Raw genomic sequence first — 19,915 nt, 5'->3', positions numbered from 1 at the left:
GAGAGAGAGAGAGAGGGGGGGGGGGGGGGGGAGAGGGAGAGAGAGAGAGAGAGAGAGAGAGAGAGAGAGAGAGAGGGGATTGGGGATACAACAAGAGGGAAGGTTCTGGACCTAAATAATAATTTCTTTATTATAAGTTTATTGCTCTTTAAACAGGTGTAATTGCTATTTTTAACACTATAAGACAGTTATAGTGACAGATAAATAGATACCAAGATATGTTTTATCGCAAAGGACAATTAGCAAAAAGTGCAAAAATAAATACAAGAAAATCTGGCAGGTCTAATTTACTTCATTTTAAATAATGTTTATAAGGATAGTATTATGTTTTATCTTTTGTAATAGTGAAAAATACATGTCATGTCAACAACCCACATTGACAGTTAATGAATTAATTATAACGTACAATTAATTATTAATTAATGGTTCAGTTTGAGGACAGAGAAGTGTTTAGTGTGTGTGTGTGAGAGAGAGAGAGAGAGAGAGAGAGAGAGAGAGAGAGAGAGAGAGAGAGAGAGAGAGCTCTCTCAGTAAAGAAGCTTCAGGGCGGTAGAGAGAGAGAGGAGTAGAGATCCTCGGCTGAGCTGCTGGAGTTCTGAGCTTGGTGGTGGAAAATGGTGAGTTTAGTATTTGAAGTCTCTCGATTTGACCTGACGGGTAGACCAGCGTGTCGTGGATTCGGCTGTCTGACTGTCTCAACTGGGATTTTGTGGTGGAAATGAAGCGGTTTTGAGAGACTAGATTAGCTCATAGCACTGACGCATTGAACAGGGAGCCATTTTAGCTACATCATCACTTACCTGTTAGCTTAGCCTCTCTACCTTCTTCCTTTATTTCAGACTGATTTAACTGAAGCCCTTCCTCTCACAGCGCTATGTGAGTCAGGGGCTCACGGCTTTAACGGTAGCCGTGGTTTATGAGGTAGTTTGGGTTTTGTGTTATTAGGAAACACACTTGATTTGTTTGGTATTTTCCTTCGATGTTGTTATTCATTCAGTTGGCTAACTTAGCTTAGCATATCTAGCTAGCTAGCCCCATAGTAACAACGTCTGTGGGCTAAGCTAAGTAGCTAACGGTAAGCTAACTAGCTTAGCCTAGCTACGTAGCTTGATAGCTAGCGTTAGCTGTGTTGAGCAGAGTGTCGCCGTCGGAGTTTAAAGCTCTTATTAGCGGAGTGTTGTAGCTACGGGGATTATTATGACATAAGAGGGTTATATTTTATTAATTTGGTCAGTATAAGGTCTGCCATCCTTTTAAATGTAATGTTATATATATTTTATATATTATAAAGTAACGTTCAGCTAGATAGTTAAGCTAAGCTAGCCAGTTGGCTAAAGTGTGTGTTTAGCTTTGCTAGCTGGCAAAAAAACACCAAAAATTTGAACCATTGTTTAAAAATAGCTTATTTACTACCTAGCTAACGACATTAGTCAACAAAGGAAACTTTTGTTAAGTGTTAATCTTGCTGTCTACATAGAAACACTTTAAATAGAAACTCAGTGGAGCCTTCTCCCATATTTGAGTCTAGTAACCTAGTTGAAACTGATCCCATTTTGGCTTAATGCTGCTGAGGAAGGTGGATAATTTCAGGGTTGTGGCTAATCTGGACAGACATCACTTTTCTACGCTGTATTCAAACTGTAACACCCTTATTATGGAAAAAAGAGCAGAAAGAAGTTCAATGTCCGCAGCCTGAAAGACCAGGTAACCTAATTGGGGTATTCCCAGGTACCTTGAATTCAGGTTACTGTACATTCAGTGCTCTTCTGATAAGAGCTGTACCAATATGGCAAATAAGAGATGATGCCAGTATCGCATACGTTTACTGTTTTTCTGTTTCAAACAGAATATTTACTTTTAAATTTAACGCTTAAGAGCCCAGGCCCATTTCTGAATATTGATACCAATTTCTAAATGAAATCAGATAAATTGAGTGAGCAGCTCATTTATGGTTCTTCGTATTGTGGGCACATTACTGTAAATATTTAAGAGTAAAAAAAAAATAATAAATGAAAATTACACACGTCACAATGGGTTCTTTTGGGCTATGTAAAGACAACCAGCTTTAAGGTGGGCGATAGGCTGCTGTGTTCAAGTGTTCATCTGAAGGTTGTATATACAAGATGGTTAACTAGTAAATACATCACTGTGTTTGGGTGCTTGTCAGAAAAGAATCAACCCACTAAGCATAGAGAACTATAAAGTATCTCAGAATAATGACATTGAGTTGTCCACAAACACTGCAGAGTGTGAATAAAAAAAAATGAATGAATATTATTCATCTTAGCAGTGGTGATTGATTACAAGTTTAAATGCACACACAAACTTGTATCAACTAGAATCTAGGTCTTCCCACTTGTAAATACCACTACAAATTGTATTTTCCAACTGCCAAATTGCTATTATTGTATTATAATAATAGGTTGTACATATGTTTTTTTTGCGTGTGGATAAAAGTAAACCATGAAATACTGGACGGCTGATGCTGTTAAATAACTGTTTCTTTTGGCATGCATTCAAAAGGCTTATGGAATAATCCTGGTTTCTCATTGATAAGTATGAGTGTGTGATGCCATTGATGCTCAAAAAAACGAGATTTCAAGCATAATTTACACACAGCATTGTTTAAATCATATCTGCTGCTACTGATGCATAAACATTTCAGAAATGTACAAATTGGAACTAAATCCATCTGTTTTGCATAACAGTAAAGGATTTCTAAGTATTAACTAAATGCTGATGTATATGAGTGAATTCAGTATAATCTCCATGAGACGGCATTGACCGATTGACCAGTAGCTGACCCCTCCCTACCCATTCTGTCAATTGGTTCTGCTCTATGTATGTAAGGGCCTCACTGATGTTCTTGTGCAGCTTCTCACTACAATATTCAACATCCTGTGTAAAGCTTTACCATAAGATTAGAGGGTGTTAACAACACTAAACTATACCCTTGATTTAAAAAAAACAAAACACTTGAGGTTCAGGTGTCTACTAAATTTTAAACAAGAGTTAATAATACGGTATACTGGCCTTTTCTGTAAGTGCATTTAATCATTTGATTTGCTGTTTGTACCTTTTTTACTTTTTTCAAATTTGTTGTACTGCAGAGCATTTTCATCTCATGTGCCGGATGGAAATTGAGACGTTTGCCTTGTAGGCTAGATTTGAGATGACTTCATTTTAATTGAGAAAGTGTGGATAAGGGGGATGTGGCCTCAGATGACCTGCAGATTGAGAGACTTTGCTGAATCAATCTTAATCTGTGTGTGAGGTAACATGGGCTGGACATTTATCCCAAAACCAGTAAGAAACACATTAAAAGTTCTTTTGAGCTGTTTTCAGATTGCTGATTAGAATCTTAGTGAACGCCTGACCGAGTTTCAATTAGCTGTGCAACCAGAACAGCATTTCCCTCAGAAATGATTGCTGTGTTGTGGGGTTGAGGCAGCATTTTAATGATCTAATCAAATCAGTAAAGTGTTATACAACAAATGACAGTGAACATGAATGCACACATACTGTCATTAGTCCACTCCATGAACTGGTGGGTGTGAATGACAAATGTAGTGTATTATTTGTTGCTAGTGGTTTGTTTTGTTCTTTTTTTTCATGATTTCTTTAAACCAAGAATTTCATTGGATATGCATTAAAGTAAGATATAAGTTTGAAATTGCAATTAATAAAGTGCTAGAAAAAAAAATAAGACAATAACAAGCAACTAAGTGACATGAGCAAGCGACGAAGTACATACAGTTATAGTTGCAATCTCTGTCTTGGTGTGGTCTGGGTTTGTGTTGGTTTCGTCTGGCTGCTCCATATTTCTCCCATGCTTGGTAAAATGGTTTGGCCAAATTACCCACTAGTTGTGGGTGAATGTGTTTGTGTGGTAATCTGAAATATTGGTGCCCTGTTTATAGGGTGTTGCTGCCTTGCACCCAGATATTGCCGGCAAGCTCTGAACCTACAGTGAACCTGACAGCAACAGATTTGATTAAAAGTCACAATTTTGCTGCCACTGATAAAAAGATCAGCAACTCAATGAGTTTTAGGCTCGTATCGATCTTCTACTGGAGGCACGCCTACAGCAAAGTCCCACACATCCAAGCATATTTTTTTATGTATTTTCTAATGGCACAGACCCTGTTTACACCTGATTCTGTGACTAGTATCTGAATTGTATTCTGAAAAAAATGCCAAATTCATTTACACTTAGTAGTTAGAATAATATTTGATTGCTTTGTAAGACAAATTAACTCATAGCACAGCCTTGTATCAGATTGGATTTGGTATATTATGTCTGCAAACACAACATAATGTGGTTTGAGTGATCAAATATATATCTGTTTTGAATGCACTTTAATGTGGCTTGGCCTTGTCCAGATATAATCCTGAAGACCAATTTTTATATATTAATAGTATGCCTGTAATATTAGTTGATTTTGTAGTCACACTTTCTGTCTGCCTGAGCTGCTTATATTTGATCTCTTGAGAAATACTAGAGTTGTAGCTGTAATATCGTTCTTAGAAAGTTGTCTACCATTTTATATAAAAAAAAGTTATAAAATCATATTAGTTATTCATAAGTGAGTTTTAAAAACAAATATTAAGGAAAACATTGACCCAATTATTTTTTTAACTTTAGTTGTTGTTAGTTTATGCTTTTGTACTGTTATGCTTAATTAAAAGTAGCCTATATATCATATAGTGTATATTATTCCCAGTACCCAGCTGGAGCATAAACCCTGGAGATAGAAAATCAGCACTAGGCCAAGCTGTCCAACACATGCCAGGTGATGGATTAGACTGGCAGGTATAAGGGTGACCTGATTCTCCTCTTAGATGTTTGTGTGGATTAAAAGTCAGTGTCCTCTGAGAGCTATGTGGCAGACAGTGGCCCGTCTGCTCTGATCTGTGTCACTGTAAGGCTGACTGACCCGGGCACTGTGACGCTGCTGCTGCCTGTTTGTTTACAACGCTGCAAAAATGGTTATATAATTTTCCTGCTCACTGATAGGTGCTGGGCCAGTAGTTAGTTTCCACCCAGATGTTGTGTGAATTTTAGTGTAGTAACTATTAATGTTAGTATGCTTTCCAATGCGGTATTTTTATTCTTTTCCTGTAGTAGATAAAGCCTTATAAATTTTAAACTACCGTATTTTTCGGGCTATAAGGCGCACTTAAAATACTTATTTTTTCCCAAAAATCGTCATTGCGCCTTATAATGCAGTGCGCCTTGTGTATGGATTTTGCTTGTGTTTACTGACCTCGATTTTATGTGGTACACGGCGCTCTGTTGTGCAGAATTCCTCACCCACGCCAGAAAAAGATCCCCCTCTTGGGCTAGCGCGCGGTTACCTTTGACTGCCGTACTGCCTCTCGGCTGTGGCTCAGGGTAGCTAGTTTCCACTGTAGCTCCGTGGCCAGAACAAGGTGCCGGTAAACTTTCCTTTCCACCCGTTCTGGGGTAATAGCACAAACTGTTTCTTTTTAGCGCCCACTTCTAAGTAAAGTTAACCTCTTAACACGCGCTGGCCCACCGGCGGGCCAGAAATATTTAATATTTCATAACTGGCTGTGTTTCTGAATAGTTATGAACAGTTACAGGTTCAATATAGACATCCAATATACCATTTTAAAGCTTAGAATCTCTGCTTTTGAGCTATTTAGCCTATTTAGCGGAATATCCTTTCAGAAAATAAACATTTAGGGCGAAATATGCCTTGGTTATGATTTTAATAATTCATAACTCTCATATTTGCGTTTATCGTTCGTCCATATTTCATCGAATGCGGTCATGTCATACACCATTCGAACCGTCTGGCTCTCCGGATTCCAGAACTGTGCTTTTACTGTAGGATGTATGTTTCATGAATTAGAGCTGCGTCAGAGCGCATGTTTCCAGTAATAAAAGGCTCTCCTTTTGTCCACCCCCCGAACACACACCCGCGCTCAGCCACAGGTCCTACCTTCAAAACGCGTCCAGACTAAAGAGAATCCATCAATCCAGTCTCCTGTAATCCACAGTTATATCCAAACAGCGCTGGAAATCACTTCATCCAGAAATGAAACTTATCCAATCTTTATCTCTGTTTTAAAACCGTTTTATTCACCGAATTCGGCACAACACGCTATTATAGTCAGAAGCCTCGCGGAGTAATGCGGTACTTGCTGTGCTTCAACATAATATTATGGTCTGTCGGAGCGTTGCGGCTACCGTTGTCAGGAGCCTCGCGGAGTAATACGTACTTGCTGTGCTTCAACATAATATTATGGTCTGTCGGAGCGTTGCGGCTACCGTTGTCAGGAGCCTCGCGGAGTAATACGTACTTGCTGTGCTTCAACATAATATTATGGTCTGTCGGAGCGTTGCGGCTACCGTTGTCAGGAGCGTCGCGGAGTAATACGTACTTGCTGTGCTTCAACATAATATTATGGTCTGTCGGAGCGTTGCGGCTACCGTTGTCAGGAGCGTCGCGGAGTAATACGTACTTGCTGTGCTTCAACATAATATTATGGTCTGTCGGAGCGTTGCGGCTACCGTTGTCAGGAGCCTCGCGGAGTAATACGTACTTGCTGTGCTTCAACATAATATTATGGTCTGTCGGAGCGTTGCGGCTACCGTTGTCAGGAGCGTCGCGGAGTAATACGTACTTGCTGTGCTTCAACATAATATTATGGTCTGTCGGAGCGTTGCGGCTACCGTTGTCAGGAGCCTCGCGGAGTAATACGTACTTGCTGTGCTTGTTGATTTATTGCTCAGAGATGTTGTTATTTTTCACAGATATTGTGAAGGATTTATTGCTCAGAGTTATTGTTACTGATATAAATAAAGTTTCATTTAGTGCGCCTTATAATCCAGTGCGCCTTGTGTATGGACTAACACTAAAAATAGACCGTTCACTCATCGTGCGCCTTATAATACGGTGCGCCTTATAGTCCGAAAAATACGGTACATATTTTCAAACTGCCACTAACACACCCTAATCAGACAGCTGAGCACATTTGGAGGCTTTCCAGTGCGGTGTACCTTTATATATGCAGATAGAATTGCAGTAAAAATCTGTCCAGTATGCCAATATGTTATTGTGCAACCCTTTAAAGTACATATTTTGATACATTTAAATGTATACATTAAAATGTAGTACTAGTAGTTTTCACACAGGCGTTCACACTTCTGCTTTTTTGCACATTCTGTGTGTTTTGTTTTTTTAATGTTGTGGTGAGATATGCTTGCTTGTATATAAGTGTATTAAACCACTGTATTGCACACATTAGTTTAAATTGGTGGGTTAGACATGCTTAAGCTTTATGGTCTTGTTTTCACATCTTTCACTTTGAATTGCTTGTACAGTCTCTTTATTAGCCTTTGTCTTAAGGATTCAGTTCACTGATGCAGGTTTACTATCACCAGCTGGTGACCTTATTTCAGTTACTGCCAGCTGTCTGTAAACAAGTAGGCCGGAGCGGTGTGGACGTTATTAATAGTAACACCATTTACCCAATCCTGCCGGTCACGTACCTCAGAGACAAAACTCTAGCCACTCTGTGTTACGGATATGCAGAGACCGGTGACGTAGAGCCTGGTAACATGTCAACAATGACCAGCATTAATGACTTCAGACCTGACATATACACACACACACTTCTCGTGGACTCTGGCAAAGTGGAATTAGTCAACAGATGAGTTCACCAAATAAGGGTTTGTTTGATTGATTGGTTATTAATTTAATGATAATAAACAGGTGGTTATTAGATTGTGTGTATTTGTTTGTATTTACATAAATAACAGCGTCTACATTTCTGGGAAGTCTTAATGCTAGATGTTGCAATGTTGCTGTGAGGATGATTGATTGATTGAATCTCTAGCGTCATTAGAGGCCAGGTACTGATGATGTTAGATAATTAGTTTTGGCACTCCAGATTGTCCCAAAGGTTTTGATTGGAGTTCTATCACTCCAGAGAATACCGGACCACTGCTCCACAGCCCAATGTTAAGGGGCTTCATATCCCTCGAGCCTGCATGTGACATTAGGCTTGGTGATCAGTGGATCATTCATAACTGCTCCAAAACCTCCTATGGTTTATTTGTTCTGTTGGTGCTATGGAGTTAAACACACATTTCAACATTGAAGCACCTTAATGCAGTGGAACAATTTAAATAAGGTCATTTTTTAGAATCATAATATATCATAATAAATCTCTGAGGAGAGCTGGTCTGTGTTGACTTTCCTGTGCTTTGTTTCTTTAAAGGTCACTTGGTGAAGATATCGAACACTGCTGATCTTCTGAAAGTGCCCCAGATTGTGTAAAGTCCTCCTTACCTGTTTTCCTGCATGACCCTTCTAAACCTGTGCACTATGGAGTGTTTGTGAAACGCCACTGTTTTTGGAGAGCAGAGCAGAAAGGAGGGATTAATCTGACAAAAAGGAGGAGAGCAGACAGACGATGTCGAACCCCCACGGACTCAAACAGATCGGGCTGGACCAGATTTGGGATGACCTGCGAGCGGGCATTCAGCAGGTTTACACGCGCCAGAGCATGGCCAAGTCACGCTACATGGAACTCTACACGTATCTTTCTCTTAAGCACTGTTCCTCTGAGTGAGCATAAAGGTATTGATGTAACTGGAACAGGCCAGGGTTGCTATTAATTTACTATTGATGCTACAGTTGTTTAGAATGCATATAATTGTTGATAACCCACACATAATTATAGCACCTTGCACAGTATCATCAGGTATTTTATACTCTATAATTAGACCAGTTGTATGTTAAAAGTTTGTATTTTATTGCAATCAGCAATGGCTCTCTTAGCTTGGCTAACTCTTGTGGCTGTTGTGGACATGTGGTTATTATGTTTCAGCAGAGAAGTGGCACGGTTTATGCATCTGGAATACATCGAGCAGCTTTGGTTAATGTGTCAGTAAGCATCACTGTCCACCTCTGAATGTAGTTTGGCTGATCAGATTGCCATGCATCCTTGGGTCATACATTCAAATCATTGTCATTATCAATTGCACTTTTAGGCAATGCCCCCCCTACACATTTTTGCTCCACAACACAGTGATTAATGTAACTGGTAGATCTTTCATTATTTTAGAAACCAGAATAATCTCTCCAAAGACTCACTTGTATAAGCTAAATTTTACTAGTGTAACTGATCATTTGTCTCATAAGGGACAAAGGAACAGATGTGCATTAAGTAGATGTAAAATCAGGTAATTTTAAATAGGCCACACAAACCAGACTGTTCTCAGCCTACGTTAAGCTCACAAAAGAGCTGTTTAGGGCACAGTGTCTCAGAAATGAAATCATGAGTTATAAGGGCTCTCTACCATAACACTCTCGTCTGGGTCACGATTATTGTTTTGCATTACACCCACTCCTGTTCTGTGTCAGGCTGCAGCCCATAATAATGTTAGGTTATGTGAAAACCATAGATACCAGCTCCCTGAAGATGTTCTGTGTTCTTTCACATTGGAAATATCCGAAGTAGTGCTGCACAATATTGTTTTAGCATCATCATCATAATGTGTGCATGTCCAATAGTCACATCGCAGGACTTGCAAAAGCATGTCCTACTACTATTGCTACTAAAATCTGCACTGTTCTCTTTTTTTCAATGTTCTAGGCATTCGTAATAATAACCCTCTATATAATATCACATATGGATGATCTATAAGGCTGGGCAACATAAGATTTTATAGCTGTACTTTATAGCAGATTTGGTTGAGTTTATGGTGTTACTATGGGGGGAAAAATCATTTGTGCCCATATTTTTTCATTTAATATTTTTGCATTTAATTGGGATTACATATAGCGTTATAGAAAATACTGAAGCATGACTGTGTTGAGCTTTTCTGCAATAGCTGGAAATCGACAATTTAACATAGTTTGAAACCTCTTAATTCTGCTAGTAAATTCATTATTTTATTTATTTATTTATTTTTTTAATAATTATTTTTTTAACTTAACGTTGTCTTGCTGGGTGTGTGGTTGGTGAGCATAAAGGTAGCCCAAAATGACACCTTTCATATAGATAATGGATTTTGAATGAATTCCATTTCTGCCTGTGGCCATAGAAGCATTTTAAAATGGTTCCAAATCGGTGTAACCTCTCATGCATTTGAGATTAGCCCTTGGCTTATATGAGTTGAGCTGGGGAGCATTCACAAACCAAATCCTCTGGTGGGATTTATTTAATGCTATAACAACACTGTGATGAAATATTAAGAAGAATTAGACAGTTTCTACATCTGTGTTGAATTAGGGCAGAGTCTGTATTAAGCTGTGTCCATTATATATTATTATTGTGTGTGTGAACCAGTGCCTGTATTTTAACATCAATTAAATTAATTTTAATTTAACATTAACATCAAATTTAAGGTGTTACATCTTGTCAAGGAGTTCCTTAACACACTGTTTCAGACATGTTTATAATTACTGTACAAGTGTACATCAGTCCAACCAGACAAGGGGCGCTGGCGTTCCCCCAGCCAAACCCTCCAAAAAGTCCCCCACTCCAGGTGGAGCTCAGTTTGTTGGGCTAGAACTCTACAAGAGACTGAAGGAATTTCTAAAGAACTACTTAACAAATCTTCTTAAGGTAATGCAAAGCCCCATTACTAACTTATTTAACACCCTAGTGTGTGTCTGTGTGTTATGGTCTCATTCTTGTTTTTGTGTTGTATGCGTTTGTGGCAGGATGGCGAAGATTTGATGGACGAGAGCGTTCTGAAGTTCTACACACAACAGTGGGAGGATTACCGCTTTTCCAGTAAAGTATTAAACGGGATCTGCGCCTACCTCAATAGACACTGGGTGCGCCGGGAGTGTGATGAAGGACGGAAAGGAATTTATGAAATCTATTCGGTAAGTGATGAACTTTGTAAAAGGTAGTGCACTCAACACTGAGGGTGAAACAAATATTCTATAGGGATATATATGCCATGGTATATGCATGTGGGATATTTCTTCTAGGGTCATTGGTCGGTTCGTACAGACCCACTTCCCTGTCTACTGTATTTTTTGGTACGCATGTGACACTGTGGATCAAGAATGTTAACTAACTGCACAGCTTCAGATACATTATGTCTCATCCATTTGGCGCCCACTGTCGACCTCAATCAAACTCTGAATTTACGTCACCTTCCCATGAGCACACTGGCCTGTGTTGAATCTCTCTCACAATTATCTCACAATTTATATAGCAATGGGCCATCCCAAGCTGCCTGCTAAGGGAACACTTTGTGCTCAATGTACATACCCCAAAAGTGCTAAGTGTTTGGTTTGTTTGTTTGGTTTTCAGCTTGCCTTGGTGACATGGAGAGAGTGTTTATTCAGACCTCTAAATAAACAGGTAAGGTGTCCTTGCATGTATTATCCTAATGTTCTAGTATTACTCTGCATCTAAGTACAGACTTTTCACTGTTTGTTTTTGTTTGTTGTCCAACCTGTATGTACATAGGTGACAAACGCTGTATTGAAGCTCATCGAGAGAGAGAGAAACGGAGAGACGATCAACACCAGACTGATCAGTGGAGTCGTACAGTCCTATGGTGGGTCCCTGTTAACTTAAAATTCAACAGTAAGGGGCCTCTGTGTAAATTTCATTTTGCTGCTTAAATAACTACAGAATGCATTATTCTGACATTGCTTACAGTTTACAGCTTAAAAAAAAAGATATAAGATAATATTTAACTATTGCTTTGCTACACTATTGTAGTAGTGCAATAAAGCAATGATTTAAAATGTTTCCAGAAATCTTCTTTTACACAATATCATATAAAAATAAACATATACAGGTTTCAAATTGTAACACATGCTATAAATTAAACGTTTTGAGTTTGCATTTTCTGTTTTATGGCCTATATTTATTAAACTTCTGGGAGTAAGAATCCTGATCCAGTATCAGTTAAAGTTTACTGAATTCTGTTAGACAGCTGATGAGAGGTGATCAGTAGTTTTACTCTGAGATGCTTGATAAATGAGGTCAAATATCTTTGCTTGTTTTAACAAGCCATGAGAAATTATTGTACACTTAGTGTTTTTTCAATAGGAGCAATAACTGACTTCTACTAAGAGTTAAAAAAAATCTTGATTTGTCTCTTTTTGTTTAGTTTCACAATGAGCTGTATAGAAGGCATTCTATAGAGCTTCTGAACCTTCAGGTAATGGTTGTGTTGTCTCTTGCAGTCGAGCTAGGCCTAAATGAAGATGATGCCTTTGCGAAGGGGCCTACATTATCTGTGTACAAAGAGTACTTTGAGACGCAGTTCCTGGCAGACACTGAGCGCTTTTATACAAGAGAAAGCACAGAGTTCCTCCAACAAAACCCTGTAACTGAATACATGAAAAAGGTGGGATATCTGCTGAAGGCTTCTGTATTGAGTGTGAGGACTCTAAAGTATGTTTAAAAACACCACTCTAATGACACATAAAATCATCCCTCTGTGTTATTTTGGGGGTAATGTGAGCATTGTTCCTGTGTAAATCTTTAGTGCTATGTAAATATTTTCAGTAATCCGAAAATTCTCCAAGTGTAGCAGTGAAAAGTTTATAAGTTATAATCTTTAGTCCTGGAAAACACAGATAAAAATGCAATATTGAGAAATGTGTGCATTTGCAGGCAGAGGCACGACTTTTGGAGGAGCAGCGGCGGGTGCAGGTTTATCTCCATGAAAGCACACAAGACGAACTCGCTCGAAAGTGTGAGCAGGTTCTCATAGAGAAACACCTGGAGATCTTCCACACAGAGTTCCAAAACCTTCTGGATGCAGACAAGAATGAAGGTAAGGCATTCCTTTCGGTCATTTAAAAAAACAAGCCTGCTTGATTTTTTTTTTGTTAAACTGTATTGCTATTAATATTCAAAGTAGCACTAATAATAATAATTAGTATTTTTGAATAAATAAGCTTGCCACTAAAATATACTAAATGTAATGTATACAAATTATTAACTAGTAAAGTTTACTTTACTAGACTTCGTTGACTACTCTGACAACATTAATTGAATCTTTTTGGTTCTGCATACAATTTTTTAAGGTTTTATAAATAACTACGGTCAAAAATCATTTTACCTGGCAAAGAATTGTTTAGGAATCCAAATGACAGAAACCTTGACAGACGTGTTTTAGTTCTAAAAACTAAGATGATACACTAAGATGAGTTCAAATAGCAAAAAGAAAGAGAAGAAGAAATTATTATTTTTAATTATTCACCAACTTTAAATATCCGCCAAGAATTGTCCCTCAGAAAATCTCAATTGTGCTAAAGGAAGTTTATATTTTTGTGTAGTTTGCATAGTTTTATCATGTTTATTTTATTATTTTGTTTCTTCTTTTTATAGATCTTGGTCGGATGTATAATCTTGTGTCGCGCATCACAGATGGTTTAGGAGAGTTGAAGAAACTCCTGGAGACTCACATTCACAACCAGGGCCTGGCAGCCATAGAGAAGTGTGGGGATTCTGCTCTCAATGTAAGTCAGTGGAATTAGCCCATTGACGCTGCAGTTAAAAGGGGTGTTCTAGTCTGGGTACTTCTTGTCTGAGGCACAGTACAGAGCATTTGAATACATTGGTCCTGCAGGCACAGTAACACCAACAACCTGATTAGTTCTGAGTGTTAAAAGCTTTAAAAATGGCCATGTAAACATTTGGTACATAAGACCTTTTGGTACATAAACTGTCACAAACATTGTGGAGCTTCATAATAATAACACTGCAGAAGAAATACAGCATATAAGCACTTTAATCAGGGACTCCCCCAAGGGACTTAAAACTGAGGCTGCATGAACAAAGTGAAGTTAAATTGCATGCTTCTGAAATCCTCCAAAGCTAATTACAGCCTTCACACACATCGACAATAACATCAACACCCTTCCGTTTGGGATGAAGGACAAAATGTTTTTTTGAGCTTCGTTTTTTTATTCTTTGCTTTACATGAAATGGAATCCATGCTAATAAATGTTACGCTTGTTTTCTTCTCTTTTAGGATCCCAAAATGTACGTGCAGACCATACTGGATGTGCATAAGAAGTACAACGCACTGGTCATGTCTGCCTTTAATAACGATGCTGGCTTTGTGGCTGCTCTTGATAAGGTTTGTGGTCTGTATTTAACAGGGCAGCAGTACAATAGTTTTTTTGTTTCATGCTTGGCTCTCTTCCGGTGTTTTAAGTGTTCTAATAAGGTTTTAATCTTTTTTTTTTTTTTTTTATTCCTTTTTAGGCCTGTGGAAGGTTCATCAACAATAATGCTGTCACAAAAATGGCCCAGTCATCTAGCAAATCGCCTGAGCTGTTGGCCAGATACTGCGACTCCTTACTGAAGAAGAGGTGGGTTCTCCTTTTTTCGGTATGCAGTGTTGTAGGGGTGTAAAAATCAATAAATATATTTAATTGCCTTCAACTAAAAAGCTTGTTAAGTTACATCAATCTCTTTAAATGTTTCAGTTATTTACATTAATATTCAGCACCACAAAATTGTAAAGTACCACGTCAACTAAGTGTATTGTTCGTATCGTCTATATTTGATTATGTACACTGCTGTTTTAAGTCACTTGACTTTAGTATTTTTTCATTTAACAAGTAGCATGTATTTAACAGGTGCAATGTGTTTACTACGTTATGAACTGCACATTCTTTTTTTATTGTTATTAAATTGTTCTGTTATCTTGATCCTTAGCTCGAAGAATCCAGAAGAGGCAGAACTGGAGGACACGCTGAATCAAGTAGTGAGTGTCACAAATAAAAACTATAAAACTAAGCTCTGATCAGACTGGACTAAATTCACCAGATTCATCAGGTTCTGTGGTACTTCTGTTTTCAGAAGATAAGGCTGCACGATATATTGTTTCAGCATAGTGTTGATGTTTTTTGCAATGTCAAATTACATTGTTTTGAACTTTTTGCTGCTTAAAAAGGAAAACTCACTGTTCATATTTTACATAATATCTGTCAGGTTGCAGATGGTATCTACCCAGTACCACGTTTGCTACTCCAATCATTGATCCACAGATTACATTATTATTGCCAAATACAGTTAATTCCTGTATTTTTTTTAAATTGCAATATATATTTATATTGCAGAACAACAAAATATTACAAAGTAGTTGGTTTCACTCTTGTAGATAATACTTTGAATTGCAAATGAAAGAAAAATCTTTGGGAAAACAATATTAAAATGTTCAGCCCACCAGCCCCCATTCCGCTGCCCTGTACGGAAGAAAAATGTCCTTTTCATGCTGTCACAAAAAGTAGGCTTTTATGAGATTAGGTTCACATGAGGGTAAAAAAAATAATTAGCAGATGTCTAAACTGAAGTGTTCTTCTTGAACAGATGGTGGTTTTCAAGTACATCGAGGATAAGGACGTTTTCCAAAAGTTCTACGCCAAGATGCTGGCTAAGAGACTGGTGCACCAGAATAGTGCCAGTGACGATGCAGAGGCCAGTATGATCTCCAAACTCAAGGTATGTCAATTTGACTCTTATTTTTGCATTATAATAATATATGTTATAATTAAAGATTTATCTCTCATTTTAATCTGGGTTTCCCTGTCCTTTTTAGCAAGCCTGTGGCTTCGAGTACACATCTAAACTACAGCGCATGTTCCAGGACATCGGTGTCAGTAAAGATCTGAATGAGCAGTTCAAAAAGCACCTGTCCAACTCCGAGCCCTTGGACTGTAAGTACACTTTTCATCTAGATGGGGCTGTTTGAGTACATTATTAAGTCCCAATCATTTAAAACTTGATCACAATCTGCAACATCTGTAGAATACAGATGAGTTTTGGATAATACATTTTCAAGTGCTTGAAAACACCGTGAGAGTGTTCTCTATTTCAATCCATGTTACAGATGTGACAAGTTATGTATAAAACATACTTATAAAGTAGAAACATCCCCATAACCATTTTCTGTATGCCTGTATGTATTATGTCTTATTGTTGAAATATGATATAATTCCAAACTAAACATTCCACTGACTTAAAATGTTTAGTTATTTCTCTAAAAATAATTGTGCAATTATTATTATAATTTATAATATTATTTATTGTTTATTATTTATTATTACTCTACTTTCTGAATGAGCTTGTTTGCTCATTTAAAAGTACATCGCGTTCAGCAAGAATGAAAGACTTTGTTTTTGTGTTGGTCAAAGGAGGATGAGTTTTATAACTTGATTTCCCTCAAATGTTTCTTTCTGTTATGTATTGATAAGTATCTTTTTATTGCCCCTTTTCTATTTAACTTGTATACCTTGTGTCCATAATTTGCTAAAATACCTTTAAAATGCATTGTTGTATTATTTTCTGCTTTGGTTTTGACCTGCAGACTTTTGCGTTTAGACACTACTGACTGAAGACAGATGTTTTTAATCACATTATTTCTCTATCTCTATTTTTTTCACACAGTGGATTTCAGCATTCAGGTTCTGAGCTCTGGCTCCTGGCCCTTCCAGCAGTCTTGTACATTTGCGTTACCATCAGAGGTAAAACACTCAGCTCTTCCACTTCCGAGACCCAACACCACACACATCCTCATTCAGATTGTTAATTACAGTCTTTCTAACCCTTTCACAGCTGGAGAGGAGTTACCAAAGATTTACAGCTTTCTACGCCAGCAGGCACAGCGGCCGCAAGCTGACATGGCTCTACCACTTATCTAAGGGCGAGCTGGTCACAAACTGCTTCAAAAACAGATACACTCTGCAGGTTAGTGTTCAGAAACCTGTGATTAATAGATTTTCAATACCAACAGGCTTGTGAAAGGGCTGGGTAAAGTTGGACTTGACTGCCCTTTTTAAGGGCATTACATATATCATTACATATTTTATTCAAAATAGCTGAACAAACTTTGTAATGATGAGAAAATGGATTTACCACTAGATGGCAGCAGTAGTATAGTGCCTTCTGTTTCTAAATGCACTTCATAAAATACATAAAGTTAAATTTAATGTATTGAGTTTTGGGCAACCATAGTATTAATGTTTTATAAATTATATATAAAAAGATTTGGGTCAGCACATTATAATAATAAAATGACCATATTTTAAAGCAAGCCAGATGTTTTATTTCTTATTTTTTCTTTTCAGGCATCCACTTTCCAGATGGCCATTCTGCTGCAGTTTAACACAGAGAACAGCTACACAGTGCAGCAGCTGGCAGACAGCTCACAGATTAAAATAGTGAGTACCTGAATGCAGCAAACTCTGGATATTTAAGCTCAGGCTTGTGTAGGTGATTGTTTTGCACTGATTATTTTTGATTTAACTGTGCTGTCTTTATTTTACAGGATATTTTGGTTCAGGTGTTGCAGATCCTGCTAAAATCAAAGCTGCTGGTAAGTGTTGGTGCTTCTTAATAATACAGGTCCTTCTCAAAAAAATTGCATATTGTGATAAAGTTCATTAGTTTCTGTAATGTACTGATAAACATTAGACTTTCATATAGTTTAGATTTATTACACACAACTGAAGTAGTTCAAGCCTTTTATTGTTTTAATATTGATGATTTTGGCAAAAAAGTTTTTTTAATACAAAAAAAGTCAACCTTCAAATAATTATGTTCAGTTTTGCACTAAATACTTGGCCGGGAATCCTTTTGCAGAAATGACTGCTTCAATGCGGCGTGGCATGGAGGCAATCAGCCTGTGGCACTGCTGAGGTGTTATAGAGGCCCAGGATGCTTCGATAGCGGCCTTAAGATAGGAATTTTGGGTTTTCATGAGCTGTATTCCAAAATCATCAGTATTAAAACAATAAAAGACCTGAAATATTTCAGTTGGTGTGCAATGAATCTAAAATATATGAAAGTTTAATTTTCATTTCATTATGGAAAAGAATGAACTTTATCACAATATGCTATTTTTATGAGAAGGACCTGTATACTGTATACAGCCCTGGTTTATAAAATTGATTTTGACCACAAGAGGTTGTGATAATGTTTAGATTACAGTCAGTTATACCTAAACCATCTTATTACCACTGTGTAAAACAACCAGGCTTTGTGCTGTGTAACTGTGTGCTATTAAGAACTCCTGTTCTTTGCAGGTCTTGGAGGATGAGAATGCAAACATTGATGAAATGGACTTCAAACCTGACACCCTGATCAAGCTGTTCCTGGGTTACAAGAAGTGAGATTCTTTCTATTTTTTGTTTGTTAAAAGTTAGATATAGTTGCTGTGTAACTTACTTACTTGCATAATTGCTTGGTGATAATCTGTGCTGTAAACTCTTGTTGTTGTGTATCTACAGCAAGAAGTTGCGGGTCAACATTAATGTGCCGATGAAGACAGAGCAGAAACAGGAGCAGGAGACCACGCACAAGAACATAGAGGAGGACAGGAAGCTGCTTATACAAGTGAGTGACCAGTCCAGGAAAACAGACTTGTAGTTATTAATCGCGTTATGAAAAAAAAAAAAAGAATGTACAAAGTTTCCTGGAGCTGCCATTTTACCAAATTGAACATTATTATATTTATACAGTCATTCCACATTTTAACATTAGAATGGAGTGAAGCTGAATCACCATGCTGTTTGAGACATTCATAAACTAATATGTAAAAGACTGTGTGTGTGTATGTGGGTGGTGTTTTTTTATTTATTTATTAATTCTCATTGTTCTGCTGTGTTCAGGCTGCTATTGTCAGAATCATGAAAATGAGAAAAGTTCTCAAACACCAGCAGCTCCTTGCAGAAGTGCTAAACCAGCTCTCCTCACGGTTCAAACCTCGCGTCCCTGTCATCAAGGTACATGCAAACTTTCACAGTATTATGAGATTTTTCACAGTATGAAACATTAATGTGTATATTTAATATAGTTTAACTCCATGTGATTTTGGATCGTGTATGTTGATCTTGAATTGTTCTTAGTACATTTCTAGAGCATGTTTCATACAATCAGCAGTGCAAAATGCTTTGTGATAAACAGATTTGAACAAAAATCTGAAAAGCAGTGAATTCAAAACTACAGTGTCTTCAATTGTCACAAAAAATACTTTTTTTATTACACAGAATATATTAAAATGCAGTAAAGTAAGATAATTCTAGAATATTTTCACCAAATGCCGTCCTCATTATCTTTTTGCATCCAGATATAAAAATCCACTATGGATGTTAAATGATTTAGAACCCTTTTTTTATTATTTAATGTTATTACTTGTTTAGATGTCTTAAAACTGGGTGCTTAACGTGAGCTCATTTCTTTTTCAGAAATGTATCGACATTTTGATAGAGAAGGAATACCTGGAGCGTGTGGATGGAGAGAAGGACACCTACAGCTACCTGGCTTAAGCGTTTTTGCTCATTTTAACGTTCGGCTTGTAAATGTCATTCCTTAAGCATTTGGGCGTATGTTGTAAGGAATGTGCACACGGAACGGGAAATGACGGATGGACAGACAGACAGACGGACGTCTTGTAAGACCACCGCTGGCAAGTTAGCAGCTGCTGCTGCTGCGTCAATGGACCTCCCTTTAAAACGGACCACTAATGCTGCCAGCACTGTCCCGAAGTCCCATCTCAACTGCTCAGGATCGCCATCATCTTTTTAAATAATGTAAATAAAGGACACTGAAAGGCACCCTTACCATAGTCAGACCCAGCTTCAAGGTTGCATGCTACTGCGTATCATCTAAACAAAAAACATAGCTGATTTAATTTAATCCAAATAAATTAAATTACTTTAATGGACTGACAGCTGACTTCACAGAGATAGTTGGCTGCAAAAAGCATTTTAAGAAGAAATAAAAAACTTAATTTATGAATTTTGGCAGCACTCTACAGAATATACTCGTGTCAAACCGGCCCTTGTAGAACTGTGTAACCAGCCTTTATCTGCTCCAAGAACATCATTTGTATAGTGTGGTTTGTTTTATAAATGTCATGAATAAAATTTAAAATTTTCTTTAA

The 19,915-nt window shown here is 37.6% G+C and overlaps 1 protein-coding gene across 1 annotated transcript; it reads left to right on the top strand.

Moving 5' to 3' along the window:
* The first annotated feature begins 478 nt into the window (after nt 1-478).
* Nucleotides 479-19,915, top strand: cul1b (cullin 1b). Its single transcript, XM_022683455.2, has 23 exons — nt 479-617; nt 8,254-8,308; nt 8,400-8,573; nt 10,431-10,608; nt 10,707-10,874; nt 11,311-11,361; nt 11,470-11,560; nt 12,198-12,361; nt 12,631-12,793; nt 13,351-13,481; nt 13,997-14,104; nt 14,233-14,339; nt 14,689-14,737; nt 15,343-15,474; nt 15,572-15,689; nt 16,420-16,496; nt 16,588-16,719; nt 17,100-17,192; nt 17,300-17,347; nt 18,057-18,139; nt 18,261-18,366; nt 18,642-18,755; nt 19,218-19,915. Exons 3-23 carry the CDS (start codon nt 8,449-8,451, stop codon nt 19,296-19,298), a joined length of 2,319 nt encoding a protein of 772 aa, XP_022539176.1. The 5' UTR covers nt 479-617; nt 8,254-8,308; nt 8,400-8,448; the 3' UTR covers nt 19,299-19,915.

Source organism: Astyanax mexicanus, chromosome 1 (genome assembly GCF_023375975.1).
Source record: "Astyanax mexicanus isolate ESR-SI-001 chromosome 1, AstMex3_surface, whole genome shotgun sequence".
NCBI classification, from domain to species: Eukaryota; Metazoa; Chordata; class Actinopteri; order Characiformes; family Acestrorhamphidae; genus Astyanax; species Astyanax mexicanus.
The sequence above is the reverse complement of the archived record's forward strand: the minus strand, read 5'-3'. Positions and strand labels throughout refer to the sequence as shown.

Bases quoted from the DNA above. Each gene is read 5' to 3' on its own strand.
- cul1b (XM_022683455.2), top strand. From the start codon at position 8,449: ATGTCGAACCCCCACGGACTCAAACAGATCGGGCTGGACCAGATTTGG. The intron at 10,609-10,706 runs GTAATGCAAAGC...CGTTTGTGGCAG, and splicing joins ACTTAACAAATCTTCTTAAG to GATGGCGAAGATTTGATGGA. The intron at 18,140-18,260 runs GTGAGATTCTTT...GTGTATCTACAG, and splicing joins CTGTTCCTGGGTTACAAGAA to CAAGAAGTTGCGGGTCAACA.